Raw genomic sequence first — 14,601 nt, forward strand, 5'->3', positions numbered from 1 at the left:
AAGAAGAAGAAAAAAAAGAAAACCTCGGGACTTCTTAGAAACGGTTTCGGTGGCGATGGGATTTCTTTTTCTGTACGTTTCCTCCTATTCCTCCCGCCCGCCCCTCCCCCATGGAAATAACTCTTCTTTCTTCCCCTGTTGCACGCTCATGCCCGGAGCATCTTCTCAGGGGTTGAATTCACATCTCCCGGGAAGAACCGCGTGGAGATGATTCCCAGCTGCGAGGGGCGCTGAAGCTCCGGCCGCCCCCAGGTCCTCGACTAGGAGCTTAGGTCCAGCTCCGACGCTCAGCTCTCCCACCCTCGCGGGTGGGCTGGACTCTCGTGGGCTCCGGGCAGGGATCGCCGGCCAGGCGTCTGCCTTCCCGCCGCGCAGCAGACGCTTCTAAGGCGTCTGGCGCCCGCCCCGCCGCATGGCGACTGCGGAGGCGGCGTGGTCAGCCCCTCGCGGCGCGGGGCACCGAGCTGCCCGCAGGGGCCCACGGCGGCCTGGACGTGGCTTAGCTTTGGCCCTGGGGTCTGTAGCGCGCACGGGCGGCACAGGGAAGCGGGGGCAGGGCGGGCTCCCCTCCGCCAGGTCCTCCAATGCGCGGGTGCCCGCCTGGCGGGCATCGGGGCTCGGGCGGCCTGGCTCCGCGATCCTCCAGGCCCCGGGCGCCCGGGGCGGCCTCTAGCCTCCCTGCCAGGCCCCAGGGGCCCAGAGTGCGGGCCTGGGGCGCCGCCGCCTGCCAGGCTGCGGATGGCCAGTCTCCCAGGTCGTCAAGATCTCAGCATTTAACCCCAATGCAGTTCCCAAAGGTCGCCTGCGTTTACTGTCAAGTCAGGTTACCTTAGTAGTATTTCTTGACCTGTGGTGAGTTTATCGCCTTCATTTATTTATCTGCTGCGACTTTGTCACTTATTTCAGAACATCACATTTGGGAGACACATGGCAATGACTCAGGGTTATTTCTTTTTTTCTATTTTGATTCATGACCACTTATTTGCTCCTACTGAGTTTGGTTGGGTTCCCTAAGTTACTGATTTATCTTTCTCAGTTAATACTAACTTGCGATGTATGTAAACAGGAAGAATTCTCTGGCACGGAGGACCTCGATGCCATTTATTTGGAGGGGGTAGGGGAGTAGGGGGGGTGACGAAGGGGGGGAGGGAGACGCCACTTTTTAAACTTCCCAGTAAACTTTTTAATAGCAAGTGCTCTCATTGTCACTTGTCTCAGAGGAAAAAAAAAACATTTAATGTTCTTTGTATTTGATTCCGTAAGAATGAAGGAAAGCCAGACTACAACCTAACTCTGCCTTTGTAACTAAAACGTTCTAAATGAGAAGAAAGTACTTTGCTGACACTAAATACGATATAAATGGTAGCCATGCTAATTTAAACAAGTGATGCTCTCCAGATGTTTTCTGAGGTGGAGTCTATTTTAAACACCCATCTCTGGATAATTCTTATAGCTAATTATTCTTAACTTTATTAAGGTTTCTCAAGCCTTCCAAGGAATAAAGGAGGCTCTGTCTTGCCAGGAATGGGTGCGGGAGGTGGTTTGGGGGGTAGGAAAGAAGGGGGAGCAAGGCTGTGATACTCTCTTTGAGGTCTACCAGGGAAAGTCTTGATCTGTTGAGTGAGGATTCCGGCTTTAAATCAACCCTGTGTGCAGTTTAGTGCAGTTTTTCATTTGTGAATAGGAACTGTATCAAACCCTAGTGTGACCATGACAATTGGGTAATCACACACGAGGCATCTTTGCTAATGGAGAGATTCTGTAAATATGTTTCTAGTGAATACACAGATAACAGTCGCAGTGGAAGGGTCAGGTGCCACAAATCATAGATTACTCTGCCAAGGGTTGCCAGCCATCTGAGGCTTGGAAGGACATTAACTGCCTTTGGATTCTCAGAATACTCTCCTCAGTTCATGATTTCACTTACTTGACCCTACTTCTGTTATTAAAAGGCTGGCAGACACAATCAAGGGCAAGCAGGTTGGCTACCTACCCTCCTGGCAGCTCTCCAATATTCCCATCTAGCTGCCAGGAGACAAGGAGAGGAGTGAATTGATCATGTAATCCTGCAGTAGCATCTAGAAGGTACCAGGAAAACTTTAGTGGCAGCAGGCAAGTCCACCAATCAGCCCCGTTTCTAAATTCTCCACCTCGTATATGTAACAGATCACTCTGGGGGGAATTCACTCATGGGAAGGGCAGGGAGGGAAAGATAAGAGGTGACTTCAATATAGGAGCTCTCAAGCACTTTCCTTGGAAAGCAAGTTGTAAGTGCATTACTTGATAGACCCAGTTTTGAAAACTGCCACAAATAGACATAGGATTCTCATTACTAACAGGGAGCAAACATCAGGAAAAGTGTCCCTCATCAGACAGTAGTAGGGAAAAAATATCGAGAGCATTTTAGTGAAATTTGGAGGATTATTATTTCTTGTCACTAGAACAAACTTCTAGCTTTTCACATTTGTGTTAATACAGACATTATTGCTAACTTGATAAGATTTAGGCACTCAACTTTCAGAGAAATGTCAAGTTGAAATTATATAACAATAGCTGTTTTTTTTTTCCTACCTCAAATGGAAACACAAGCTGGTATTTGGCTTTCAGGGACATTGTAAAAACAAAATATACCTCTCTCTAACATTAGCATTCTTTCCTTGAGGATGTAAAATCTAGGAATATAAAATGAAAGGATCATAAGGGTAAAACAAGACATCCTGGGTTCTCCTTGTCGGCAGGATAGGCCCTTTCCTCATGCTCTTATATTGGAACTGGCTTTGGGATGTAGAATGAACTATAATGATTGATGCTAAAGCCCTAACTTTTATTAGTAGGTACCATGAAAAGCAGAAAGACTTCATCAATGAAGTCTTCTCCAGGGAGTTGCTTGTGTGAGAGGTCTTGTAGCACTTTTTGAACAGAAAAGTACAATTCACCAAAGTATGAGTGTTCAGGAAGGCTAGCAAAGTGTATTTTTAGAAGAATATTATATTTTCTAATATGCTAGTAGTTTTCTAGATGTGAAATATAAAGAAACTAATTTAATTTTTTGAAAATTATGCTATTATTACATTAGTATATTCTTAAAGAATGGAGATAGACATTATTCATCTACATTACCAAAAGAGGAAAATATTTAAAACCAGATGACAGATTTGTGCCTTATAATTGAAACAATACTGAATGGTGAACAATCTTCCAAGTTCATTTAAGCAGGAATGAGAAAGAATATAAGAGTGAATAAAAAATACCTTGTATAAATATGCCTAACCCCCCATTTTATTAGCTTATAATGCAACCCATTACTTGCTCTTGATACTAAGAGCCATTTTAGTGTAATGAATTCATTTCAGATATTCAAGAAACCCAAAGCTTATGTCTTTTTATAAGTTTATAAAGAACTTTCAAATTGTCACACCCAATTTGGAGATATAGCTATATATTTTCTTGCTTATTAAGTTATAAAGTTAGAATTTATGTAGATGAACATTTTCTATCTTGACTAACATTTCCTGCCAGAGAAGTTTTTTGTTTTTGTTTTTTTTCCAAAAAACAGATAGTAAGTGGACAGAAGGAAATTCCAAGCCTGTGAATTGATAGTAATCATATTTCACATTTTAAAATCTAGAGCTGGAAACAACCATATTCTTATTTTCCCCACTTTGTATATCTGCTGTTAGTACCTTATATGGTGCATGGAACATGATAGTTGTTCAGTAAGCTTGCTGAGTGAATGAATTTAACACTGCCACTGTTTCCCTTGTTGTAACCTTTTCTGACATGCAAAAATGTAAAGATAAAGGAGTATTATTAACATTTTTCTTATTTTAATGTGAACAAAAAAGTGTTAAAATTCTAGGTGAGTTGACTAAAAATAACAGAAAAGAGGTCCCATTCTATGTAGCTAGCAAGAGACAAATCTTTTTCTCACATTTCCCTGCCTATTGAAATGAAAACTGTTTGAGGAAATGCTGTAATGTTTAAAACAAACAAAACCCCCCAAAGCTTAGATGGAACATGAAATGAACCCTAAAAATTAATGACTTGGAAAATCCTTAGAGTTAATCTCCTTTTACATTCCAGATTTAAACTTTCTGTGGCACACCCACCATTCAAGACCTTTAAAATTCTAAAGGATAACCATCTTCTGAAGTGGTGAGGGGACCAGAAGGTCACAAATCCAATCATTCTTTTGGGGGTGGAGGTGGGAATTGGCCAGTGTGGTATCATTTACTTTAAAATAATTTAAAAGGGCTGGCTGAGTAGCTCAGTTGGTTAAGAGCTCGCTCAAGAGTGTGAGCTCTGAGCGACAGCGGTTCGAGTCCTGGCCTGAGCTGAGCTGCTGCTGAGCTGCCAACAGGTGGCAGGATGGCTCAGCTAAAAAAAGAATTTAAAAACCAGTGTTGATTGTTAATGATAACACCACATAGGGCTGCTCTTTGGAAGGTGGTCTGATGGCCAAGAGGAATCCATCCATTATGCGGAAACAATGGCTATGATTACAGGGTTCCCAACTTCTTTCCCTTAGTAAGCACCGTTTACATTTGAGTAGAGGCTGCAGCTTTGGGGCACACTAGAACCACTAGAGTGGAGTCAAGGGGGAATTAAAGATGGAAAGTAGTTTCAGAGTTAGGATGCCCTGTGCCTTATAATGGCCCAAACAGCTACCGGAGCCTCTCTTCACTGATTTGGGGACTGGCTCAAGATTATGTATATGTTAAGAGAAGACTATAGTGGTGAATTCTTTTCAGTTTTGGTGTAAAGCCTTTTTTCAATGAGTATGAGGGTATCATTTCAATGGACAGTGTGTGGTTATGTACCAAGGATGTCTCTGGCTTCAGCTGAGCAGGCTCCCTAGAAGACATTTGCATGTAGGCAGCAGCGTTTGCTCTGAAAGGTGGGGCAGACTAGGAGTTGACCAGCAATAGACTCCCAAATAAGCTAAATTCCATTTATTTAACCCTAAAAATCCTTTTTTGAAGCACTCACTTGACATGAAGATACTGATATCACTTTCTGTTTATATCCACATATGCATTTATACTCATAGTGGGTTACAGGTAATCCTTCAACTCCTGTTCTTAATAAAACATGGAGCTCTAAAACAGAATGTTCTTCACCAATGCCTGGAACAATGGTGACTCACTATTTATGCAAGAATTCTTCTCTTCATTCACATGTAGATAGGAGTTGATATTTAATCACCAACTTCATGCCAAAATCAACTCCCTATAATGAGAGAGTGATTATAAAATTGTACTTAGAGAAAATAGTTAATAGGAACCAAAAACAGAAGTTGATACAAATATCCTGTTGTCAACATACATCCAACTTAGACATTATACAGAAGAATTAGGGGACATCACCCTAAGACATAAAGATTTTGTGATAAGAAAAAAATATGATGGTCTATTTATTGATTTATTTACTCAGCAAACATTCACTGAGTACTTACACCGGGTGAAGTACTAGGCATGGAAGCAAAGATATGTCTCCAACCTCAAAGACAATGTGTTTGAGGGGACAGGCCTGTAGACAGTACAGTTCAATGCAATGAGTAGAGTAATGTGAGGTCTGTGCAAAATGCAATTGGATCCCAGGGGAAGAAGAATCTATATTTGGCAGGAGGAGAAAAGGTAACGCTTGAGCTCACTCTTGACAGAGGAGCAGAGTGTTATCAGGCATTCCATGTAGAGCAAACAGCATGTGCAAAGGCCCAGAGGCAACGTAAAGCATTATCATGTTCAGCGAATTATACCTAGTTTATAGGGCTGGGGCAGGAAGTGTGAGGACCGTGTTGGGAGTAAACTGAAGGGGTGATACAGGTGAAATGTTCTGAAGACCCTGAATGCCAGACTGAGAAGTATAGATTTATCTTGTATGAGATGGAAAGCTATTGAAAAAATTCAGACGTAATCAGATGTGCATTTTAGAAAGACCATGCGGTCAGCAGACTGGAGAATGGATTGGAAGTGGGGACAAAGTACTGACCATTAGACTATATATGGTGGTGGTTTTTACCTGCCTGCTTGGAGTAAGAGCACTATTTCATTAAGTAGATACGAACCCTCAAAACTTCAAGAATGAAGGCATAAAGAAATTTTCCACAGAGGCATCTTTCTAAGGAAAATAACTATTCACACTGGGTAACGATCGCTGATTAATTTTGTATGCCCTGTACATACCTTTTAGGGTCAAGAGCTGACATTTCTGGTACTGCATTGAAAGGCTGTCTAGTGTCATAGAAGTAGTGCTACCAGGAGTCAAGAGATCCGCCTTTAGCTCAGCTTTACATCTCAGTCTTTGTAAGACCTTGGGGAGGTACTTTACCTCCTTGGGTCTCAGTTTCCTCAGTTGTAAAGTGAGGGGCGCAGTAAATTATTTATAATGCCATTTTATTTATATCGTGCTGTGATTTGTGATTTTGTTTGCACCTATTAATCTCTCCTAAATGTTTACTTCTTACCTCATCTTCATATCTTTTTCACAATTTTAAGAGGAATTGAAATATTTGGAAGATAATCCCAGGATTTGTTATTTAGGGCAAAATTCTGTTTTTATTGCATTACACGTAACACACTTAGCCTTCCTCCTGGGAATAGTAGGATATTGGTAGCTGCTTTGAAACTGTGGGCTTTCTGCTCACATGAGTCACATTTTATCCTCAAATGAACAAAAAGGAAACTATTTAATCACTTTCAATATGTCCTAGGCTACATTAAGAATTTAACTCTAATTTTAGATTATGGATTTTCCTTTCCAAAATGATTGTTTCTCAGGTCAGATAATCAATCCTATGTTCTCAGAAAGCTAGTATATGGATAAAATTGTGGTCCTTAAAATTATAGAAAGTGTACTGCTTCTAATAATACTCTCCTTATTTTCAATTCCTCATTTCCTTGGAAACTTCCTGTTATTTAATGCCCCCCCCCCTTAAGGGCCTGTTTACATGAGTAATATATATTCTAGAGCTCTGGGAGTTCATAGGGTTTGTACCTACAAAACAGCACAGCACTGTTAACTGTGCTTCAGAGACATACAGGGGTCCCAGGGCAAATCAAAATGTTTTTAAATGTATGACATGTGTGAAGTTGATGAAAATTCATGACTTCCCTCTGCCAGGGCTGCTTGAGCTTAAATCATTCGAGAAAGGTGAGTGCAAAGAATTTTCTTTAATACTTTTAATTCTGAAATCCTTCCCATCCTTGCTAATGGTCCCATGTTTTAGCTCTGTTCTAGTTAGTAGTCTGCTTACAAAAAAAAAAAAAAATTAGCTGCACGCTCCAAATTGCTTTTCAGAATTTCCTGCTTAAACCATGGCTCAGATGTATAACTTTTAAAGAGGAATTGAAATGTGGTTTGAGAATGTAATCACGTACTATAGAACATGCAAAATACATGTGAAAGATCACACGAGTGCTGTTAATTTAACTGATTACACTTTATGCTTTAGACATATTTTCAAATTTATCTTTTAAAATTGAAAAGAAAATATTGCAGGAAAAATTTAAGAGATAAAAAAGCCAAAATGCTGTGGATATTGAGATCAGCTGTTTTTAAGTAAAAATCCATTCAAAGCAAAATAAAAGGCATTGTGCAGTGTGTGCCGGCTTCAACTGAGAACACAAGAGCATTGCAGTTAATTAGAACCGATCAACAGGATGCTTTGCAACATTTCTCACATCAGTGCACCATCTGATCTTCATAATACAGATTTCCCACAGTCTTGATGCAAAAAGGAGTAGAAATAAATATTTGAGTCGTTAAAATATGATGCATTCCAATTGATCTTTCCAATAATTATTTTAGGTCATTGTTATGAAAATAAGATTATGGAAATCCCCAAATGTTATTCCGTTTGTGTTTTAGGGGGATAATCTTTATTACATTTTTTAAATTTTAGTTTTGTATGTGTTTGAACATGAGAAAAAAAATCAAATTTTGAAAATAAAATTTACAGCACGTATTTGAGTTATTATATGATTTATATATGGTTATCGTACTTGTGAATGATTAGTGGGCTTTTCCTGGACTGTTGAACCATATATTGTGAATGATTAATTAGTATATTACTAATAATGAAGTACTACAGTTTAGCTATTTTCATATTAACAGAATACTGAACTAAGTTATCTACATTAACATCTGTATCGTATATGTCTTAAAAGAATATATAATACTTAAAGCTATTATGTTTCTATAAATTATTCAATGCTTGGTTCTACTCAGAAGTTTTACTGTAATTTGATTTATTATTTATCAGGAATTGTTCTACAAGGGCAAAAATATTGCTTTTGTCATCTTTTCATGAAGTTCGTAGTCTATTCATTGTAAATAACATTTGTTTTCCTTTTCTCCCCCACATTCCTTTTTTTGGTGTGTGTGTGTGTGTGTGTGTGTGTGTGTGTGTGTGTGTGTGTGTGTATCAGATTCTTTGTTACATTGTCTTCTCACATTAAAGGTAGAGGTCCCGCAGCCACTGAGGTGCTTCAAAACAGATTCGAAAGTTGGTTTGTTAAAAATATTTAACTTGAATTAGAAACATACATCTTGACAGTAGTTTCTAAGTCCCCGCCTCCCCCATAAAAGCCAATTTGTGAATGTCTTGCAGGTGCCCATTTTAGAGGCAAAAATAGCTCAGAAACTGGTGCTGTAAATAAGAGACTTCTCTTCCAAATGAGTCTATGGTCAGTTCTCCTGTATTTATAAAGTACACCTCCTTGTTGGGAGTAATTTACTCTTCAGACTGCAGTCATCGCTTGCCGAAAAGAAACATGCTTTAGAAAAAAACAAATACAGTCCACGTTTGACTGTTTTTGTTTGTTTCATTTTAGTCTGTATGTTTTCTCCTTTTACATCATACAAGATATTTTTTTTCCTCTCCCAAAAAAGCTTTTTGCTAAATATTTTCTTTCTTGAGTGCTCATTATATATTTCTGTAAAAAGAAAAAACTAATAGTTTCAAAGAATTACCTTCTCTCCAGCACTAAACTTTTTTCTTTGCACTCTTCTTTGATCTACTTCATTGCAGGAGGGTATGTCTTAGCTAGGTTCTCTTTAGGAAATTTACTTTTTCTCCTGTTACAGAGATGAATAGCTTCGATGACAAATACTTTAGAATACTCATCTTACAAATACAGAAAAAGGCTATGGTAGGATGGAAATATTTTTCCTGACTAAAGAGCCTATTAACTATGCAGTGATATTTATGTTCAAAAATTTAAAAACATATTTTCCTGTGAGGATTGGAACACTAGTTACGAATGTTCACTGCTCCAATAAAAAACAGTTTCAATTAATAACAGCCTGAAACTGGCTCTGTTGCATTTAGTGCGATTGATAGGCATTGGAACAGTAATGCTCTAAAAAATGCATATTAAAAGAACTCTGCTTATCTCTAACGTCATTATTTCTTAAAATAAACAATTTAGATAGAAAAGTCATTTGATAAAAATAATTGGTTTGGGCGAAATGGGACTCACATTTTTCTCCCAGATAGTGATTCAGCCTCCACTCTAACTTCAGTGGTACTTCATTAGATGAAATTCTCATTCATCTTAAAGTCTTAAGAAAAAAGCCACAATCTTTGTTTTTAAAAGTGATATGATTTTTTTAAAGTAAACAAATACAGGAGAATGGAATAAAATCTCTAACAGAATTTACTTGCTGTTTTTCAATTCTTTAAAATTTTTCTTAGGGGACAGGAATGTCATATGTTTAGTTTCAGGACAAAAGCACCTTTTTTTAAATGAAGAGATTAAAGAAAATCTAGGAAGAAGTCTATTTAACAGAAAGTAGGCGAACTAGCTTTTGGTTGTAAAAATTACCTAGATTAGAAGATTAGAAAGTGACATATATCTAATGAACTTTCAAACTAATATAAGGATATTCTTTAATACAGAGCATCTTTTAAAAAAATAAATGCAATTGTGACAATCTTTGGAGTTCACTTTGGGTAACATGTCTGGGCATATTGTTTTACCATTTTTTGATGGTTTGCTATGGTAAAGCTGGTTTAACTTTGGAGTTAAGAAAATTTATGTTCAGAATGCTTACAGGTAGTGGTGTTATGCAGTTAAAAATAAGAACAGAAACAAAAACCTTAGAGTCATACAACAGTAATTTAGCAATTATGGATTATTATTGCTATTGTTATTTTGCTTAGAAAATGACCAAGATATACAGATCAGGAATTAAAACAATTCAGGTTCTTATCAATTTATAAAGTGTTCTTTTAATAGTTTAGCAAGTAATTAAAAATCCCTTTACAAGTGATTTATTAATATCCATTTTTATATTCTGAATCAAATGTATTTTAAAATTTCAGATCATTAAATGCTTTTAACTGCTATTGTTTGAAGGTTAAAAATATCTTTTGTAAACTGGTTAAGTTCATTTAAAAGAGTCTTTACATTTATGTAGCTTTTTTATAGAAACAAAGTTAGTAAATTTAATATAACTGTTATTTTGATAAACTTGCAAATGTTTTGTTAAAATGTTTCATTGGGTAATGAAAACAGTTTCATAGATATTAATAAATCTTCATTTTCTTGACTCTTTTCTGTCAATTTTTAATTTCTTTAAAAACATATATTATTTATTTTTAAAAGAATGAGTAAATCTGTTTAGAATTCAACGTTGCCCTAATGAAAGAGAGTTTAAAACCTTCAACAGGGCAGTGAACTATTTCCTTCGCTTTAATTTGTCTGTCTTGTACATGATTTGACAGAACTAACTACTGAAAACTAACCAAAACCAGAAACCAACTGAGGGAATAGTTAAGAAGTAAAAAAGAAGAGTTGCAGGAAATGATATTTTCCCATCAGTGGATAGGCATGCATACATTAAAGGCATAAAAGGCAGCAGGGGGAGAAACAAAAGCTGTATACTGAGGATTCTACAAGCCTGAATTAACTAAATGAAAAAAAAATGAAATCATTCTGCTTAAACTTGTTCACTAATAAAAGGAAAATCGCTTTTGTTAAATATGCTTGGTGTGATTATCAAGCAAAAATTTTTTCTCCCAGACATCTATGAATAAAACATGCATTTGAGCATTAGGTAAACAAACAATAAATGGATGAGTTCAGTTGCAACATAATAACATTTTATTTAGAAAACATATATAATCATATTTGTATTGGCAATCCAAATTTAATGACTTCTTTCAGTAAAATTAAAGTGCCTCACAAATAACATCTTATGCATAAGGATTGCTTATTCTTTGCCCATATTTTTTACTATTTTTTCAAAGAAGCAGATCTTTGAGGTCTCTGCTGAAACATCAACTAGATGAAGCACAATTTCTCAGAGAAAAAAATTTCTTTGAATCATCTTAATTTTAGGTTGTAGATTTTATAAAAACAAATTTTAAAATATATTCCTGTGACTGAGGGAGAGCACGTTCCTAAGTCTGGTGTTACTTGGGCTGATTGGAACAAGGCTCTGTGTATAGGGGAACCACAGTCCTCAGCTTATTAGTCATTTCATTAACACATCTTCTTCTGTAAACTATGAATGAGAAGAAACCATTTACAATAAGGAAAGCAAACAACAGAATAAATTTCCTCTGTTGGTGTTTTATAAGACTGTTAAACAGAAAATGGCGGGAAGAACTCTCTTTAGATGATATCACTTAATTAAGTAAAGCATCCTAATCAGAGTCCCCTCCAATTGTAATGACTGTAGGGAGTCAAGTACATTTCTGTCTATGTTAGAGTCTCTAACTGCAATGATTTATTGATATTTATTTTAGAAGTACAACACAGAAGCAATAACACAGAAGAAGCAGGGAGAAAAGGCACATGCCATGGCTTACTGCAGGTACAAACAGAGCTGTTCGGCCAAATTCCTGATTTTCTTGTGGGAGGTTTTCCTTTCTAAAAATCAGAGCACACCTTGAGATGAGACTGTTCCTTTACTGCCTTTGACTTTTCCAAATATTCGCTGTGATGTTTCTTTGTCCATTGGGTGAATCATTGATTCACTTTCTTCACTGCCAGAATCACCGCAAATGAGTGGAGGAGCACCCGCTGTTTTCTGCGTTGACATTACTGGATTGCAGTCTACACTGATTTTCGTCTTAAAATACAGCTTCTCTGTATGGGAGAGAGATGTGAGGAAGGAGAGTAAATATACTGCATAGGCAGACAGACATTGGCTGCCCTCCAAGCTTCACACAGCATAAACCTGTTTGTCTGCCACATTTCACGAATCTCAAAAACATGTGAATAATCAGGCAAGCAACTGGGTAAGTGATTCACACTAGGGAATCTAACCAGTATTCTGATGAGAGGGTCCTATGAGGCTAAGACATTGGGGCAAATAGACTTGTATTGTAGAAGCTGCACCTAATAAAGTTGATGAATGGTTCAAAGGAGAAAATATTCTATGAATTTGCCGAGGTATCACAACCCTGTGGACTTTGGTTGGGTATTTAAGTGCAAGTTATCTGCAGAACTGAGTTCAAAAATACACTGTCACGCACATCACTCCAATAATTGGGGCCCATGTGCATTCAGACTTCATGTTTGTTGTCAAGATAATTTATTTCTTGATGCCTGGATCTAAATGCTGGAGGCTTGTGCCTTAAAACCCCAAGTTACACCAACACATATATTCGAAATTACCAAACATGCTTAGAACCTATTTATTTGTGGAAGCAAACTTTTCATAGAAAGTTACATTCATTTTTATAATTGAAGATGAATTGCTTGGTAATAAGTGCACTAGGCAAGCAAAGGTACAATTATTGCTATATTATTGCTTTATTTTTCTCTTAATTTCTGTTATTTCTTCCTCCCTTGCTGATCCTTTAACCCCTCTTTTCCTTATTTTAATGGTTATTATGTTTTAGCATTTAGTTGTAAATGGACTTTCTTAAAGGCTTTGGGACTAACCTCAAAAGTATGCTTTGGTTCTGAAGATCTCTTAAGATTGTTTAAGAATTTCAGGCATGGATTACTTCCACAAGCTAAACCTGGTTATAATCACAGCAAGATGAATGACCTATTTGCTTGGTATGTCTGTCTATAGCTTCTAATATAAACCTACCATCTTGTTACCAAGGAACTGTATTACATTACTATTACAGAAAGACAAGCAATCATACAAGACATTTAACTTAATATTGTACACACCTCAACTTTTTTTTTCTGCATTGCAGACAGAAAGGAAAATTGCTAAAACTTTTTGACACTGGAAAACTTTGTTAGATTAGTAACCAAAGACATCAGCATCTTAGCAACTGGAAGCCTTGGAAAAGGTAGGTGACCTGAAAATTGATGTCCCAAATGAAATTTTGCTGTGTTCGAGCTTTCCTGATTAAAGCCTTGTTTCAAAAGGACCATGTTTTAGTCTATGGCCAATTGTATGTACTAACTGCTTTTTTCTTGCCTTGATGTTTTCTCATCTTCTTGCTTCTTGTCTCAGGTTTTCTTTCTCCAGGATCAGGCATAGAGTCTGATTGAATGGCTCCAATTATCAGGACCTGAAAGCCTAATATCAGAATCTACTACTTTGTGTAAGTCTGCCCTGAGCAGTCTCGTCTTTAGCAACAAGAGACTTACATAATATGGGAGCACCTTTTCTGCTTCACTTTTCCCTGGGCTTGTAAGATATGAAACAAAGTTCCTCATGATTTGTAAGTCTATTGCATAGGAAATCTTGCCAAAGACACAACATACAAGTTAAAATGGATTCCTTAAAAAGATATGTGCAGGTAAGTATCAAGGGGAAATTTGTGGGCAGTTAAAAGTGCTATTAAACTTGCTGATGGCCTCATCAACAGTCTGAAGGCTCAACACATTGATTTTTGTAATCACAGGAAATTTTACCCAGCTTTCTGTATGAGATGGATGTTGAGTTTTATGTCCACAAAGCTGAGGTTGCTTCTGTGAACCTCTGTTAAGGTCGACCATAGCTCTTTATTCAGCCATAAAGAACTCTCTTGGAGGATTTTTAAAATGATGGTTATTCTGAGTCAAAAATGATCACTACACCTATATAATCTATACGCCATAGGAACCCAAGAAATAACAGACTGGCTGCAAGTGAATGTTTTAATTATAAAAGCAATACAAACAGGATATAAAGTTTTTTTAAAAAAGTTCCTTTCTTTTCCCTTAGTCCCTTCAATCCCATTCCCCAGTGGTAACCGTAATAATGCTTTCTCATATATTTTAACAGACATTTTAAAATTCACATGCCAGCATATCTTCTTTTAAATCACAAATAAAGTCATATAATATCTTTACTATTCTAAAATTGCTTTTTTTTTTCATTTGGCAATGTATTTTATTCATCATTCCATGCCCTATATATGGGTCTATCTCATTCTTCTAGGAGTTGCACAAGATATCAAATGAAAACCATTCTCATATGATGGATATTTAGGGTTCTTTTTAAGTCTTTGATTTTTCAAATAAGACTTCTGCAAACATGCATATTTTTGTGTACTTTTTTTTTTTTAAAGATTTTTATTGAGGAATTGGGGGAAGGGGAACAGACAAGCTGCTGTCATTTTGTTCTTCAGTCTAGTTGTGGAGGATGTTGCTTCACTGGCCCAAGTTGGCACCATCATTGCGCTCTTCCAGGGGGAGG

General features: G+C 37.2%; 1 protein-coding gene across 1 annotated transcript in view; it reads left to right on the plus strand.

The window, feature by feature from the left end:
* Positions 1-14,601, plus strand: part of LOC109383869 (uncharacterized) — a 35,466-nt gene that overhangs the window by 1,546 nt on the left and 19,319 nt on the right. The window contains 2 exon segments of the mRNA XM_019644675.1: positions 9,088-9,152; positions 13,432-13,522. Coding sequence (XP_019500220.1) covers positions 9,088-9,152; positions 13,432-13,522 — 156 coding nt within the window.

This window comes from Hipposideros armiger, unplaced genomic scaffold, assembly GCF_001890085.2.
Source record: "Hipposideros armiger isolate ML-2016 unplaced genomic scaffold, ASM189008v1 scaffold_90, whole genome shotgun sequence".
Classification (NCBI taxonomy): domain Eukaryota; kingdom Metazoa; phylum Chordata; class Mammalia; order Chiroptera; family Hipposideridae; genus Hipposideros; species Hipposideros armiger.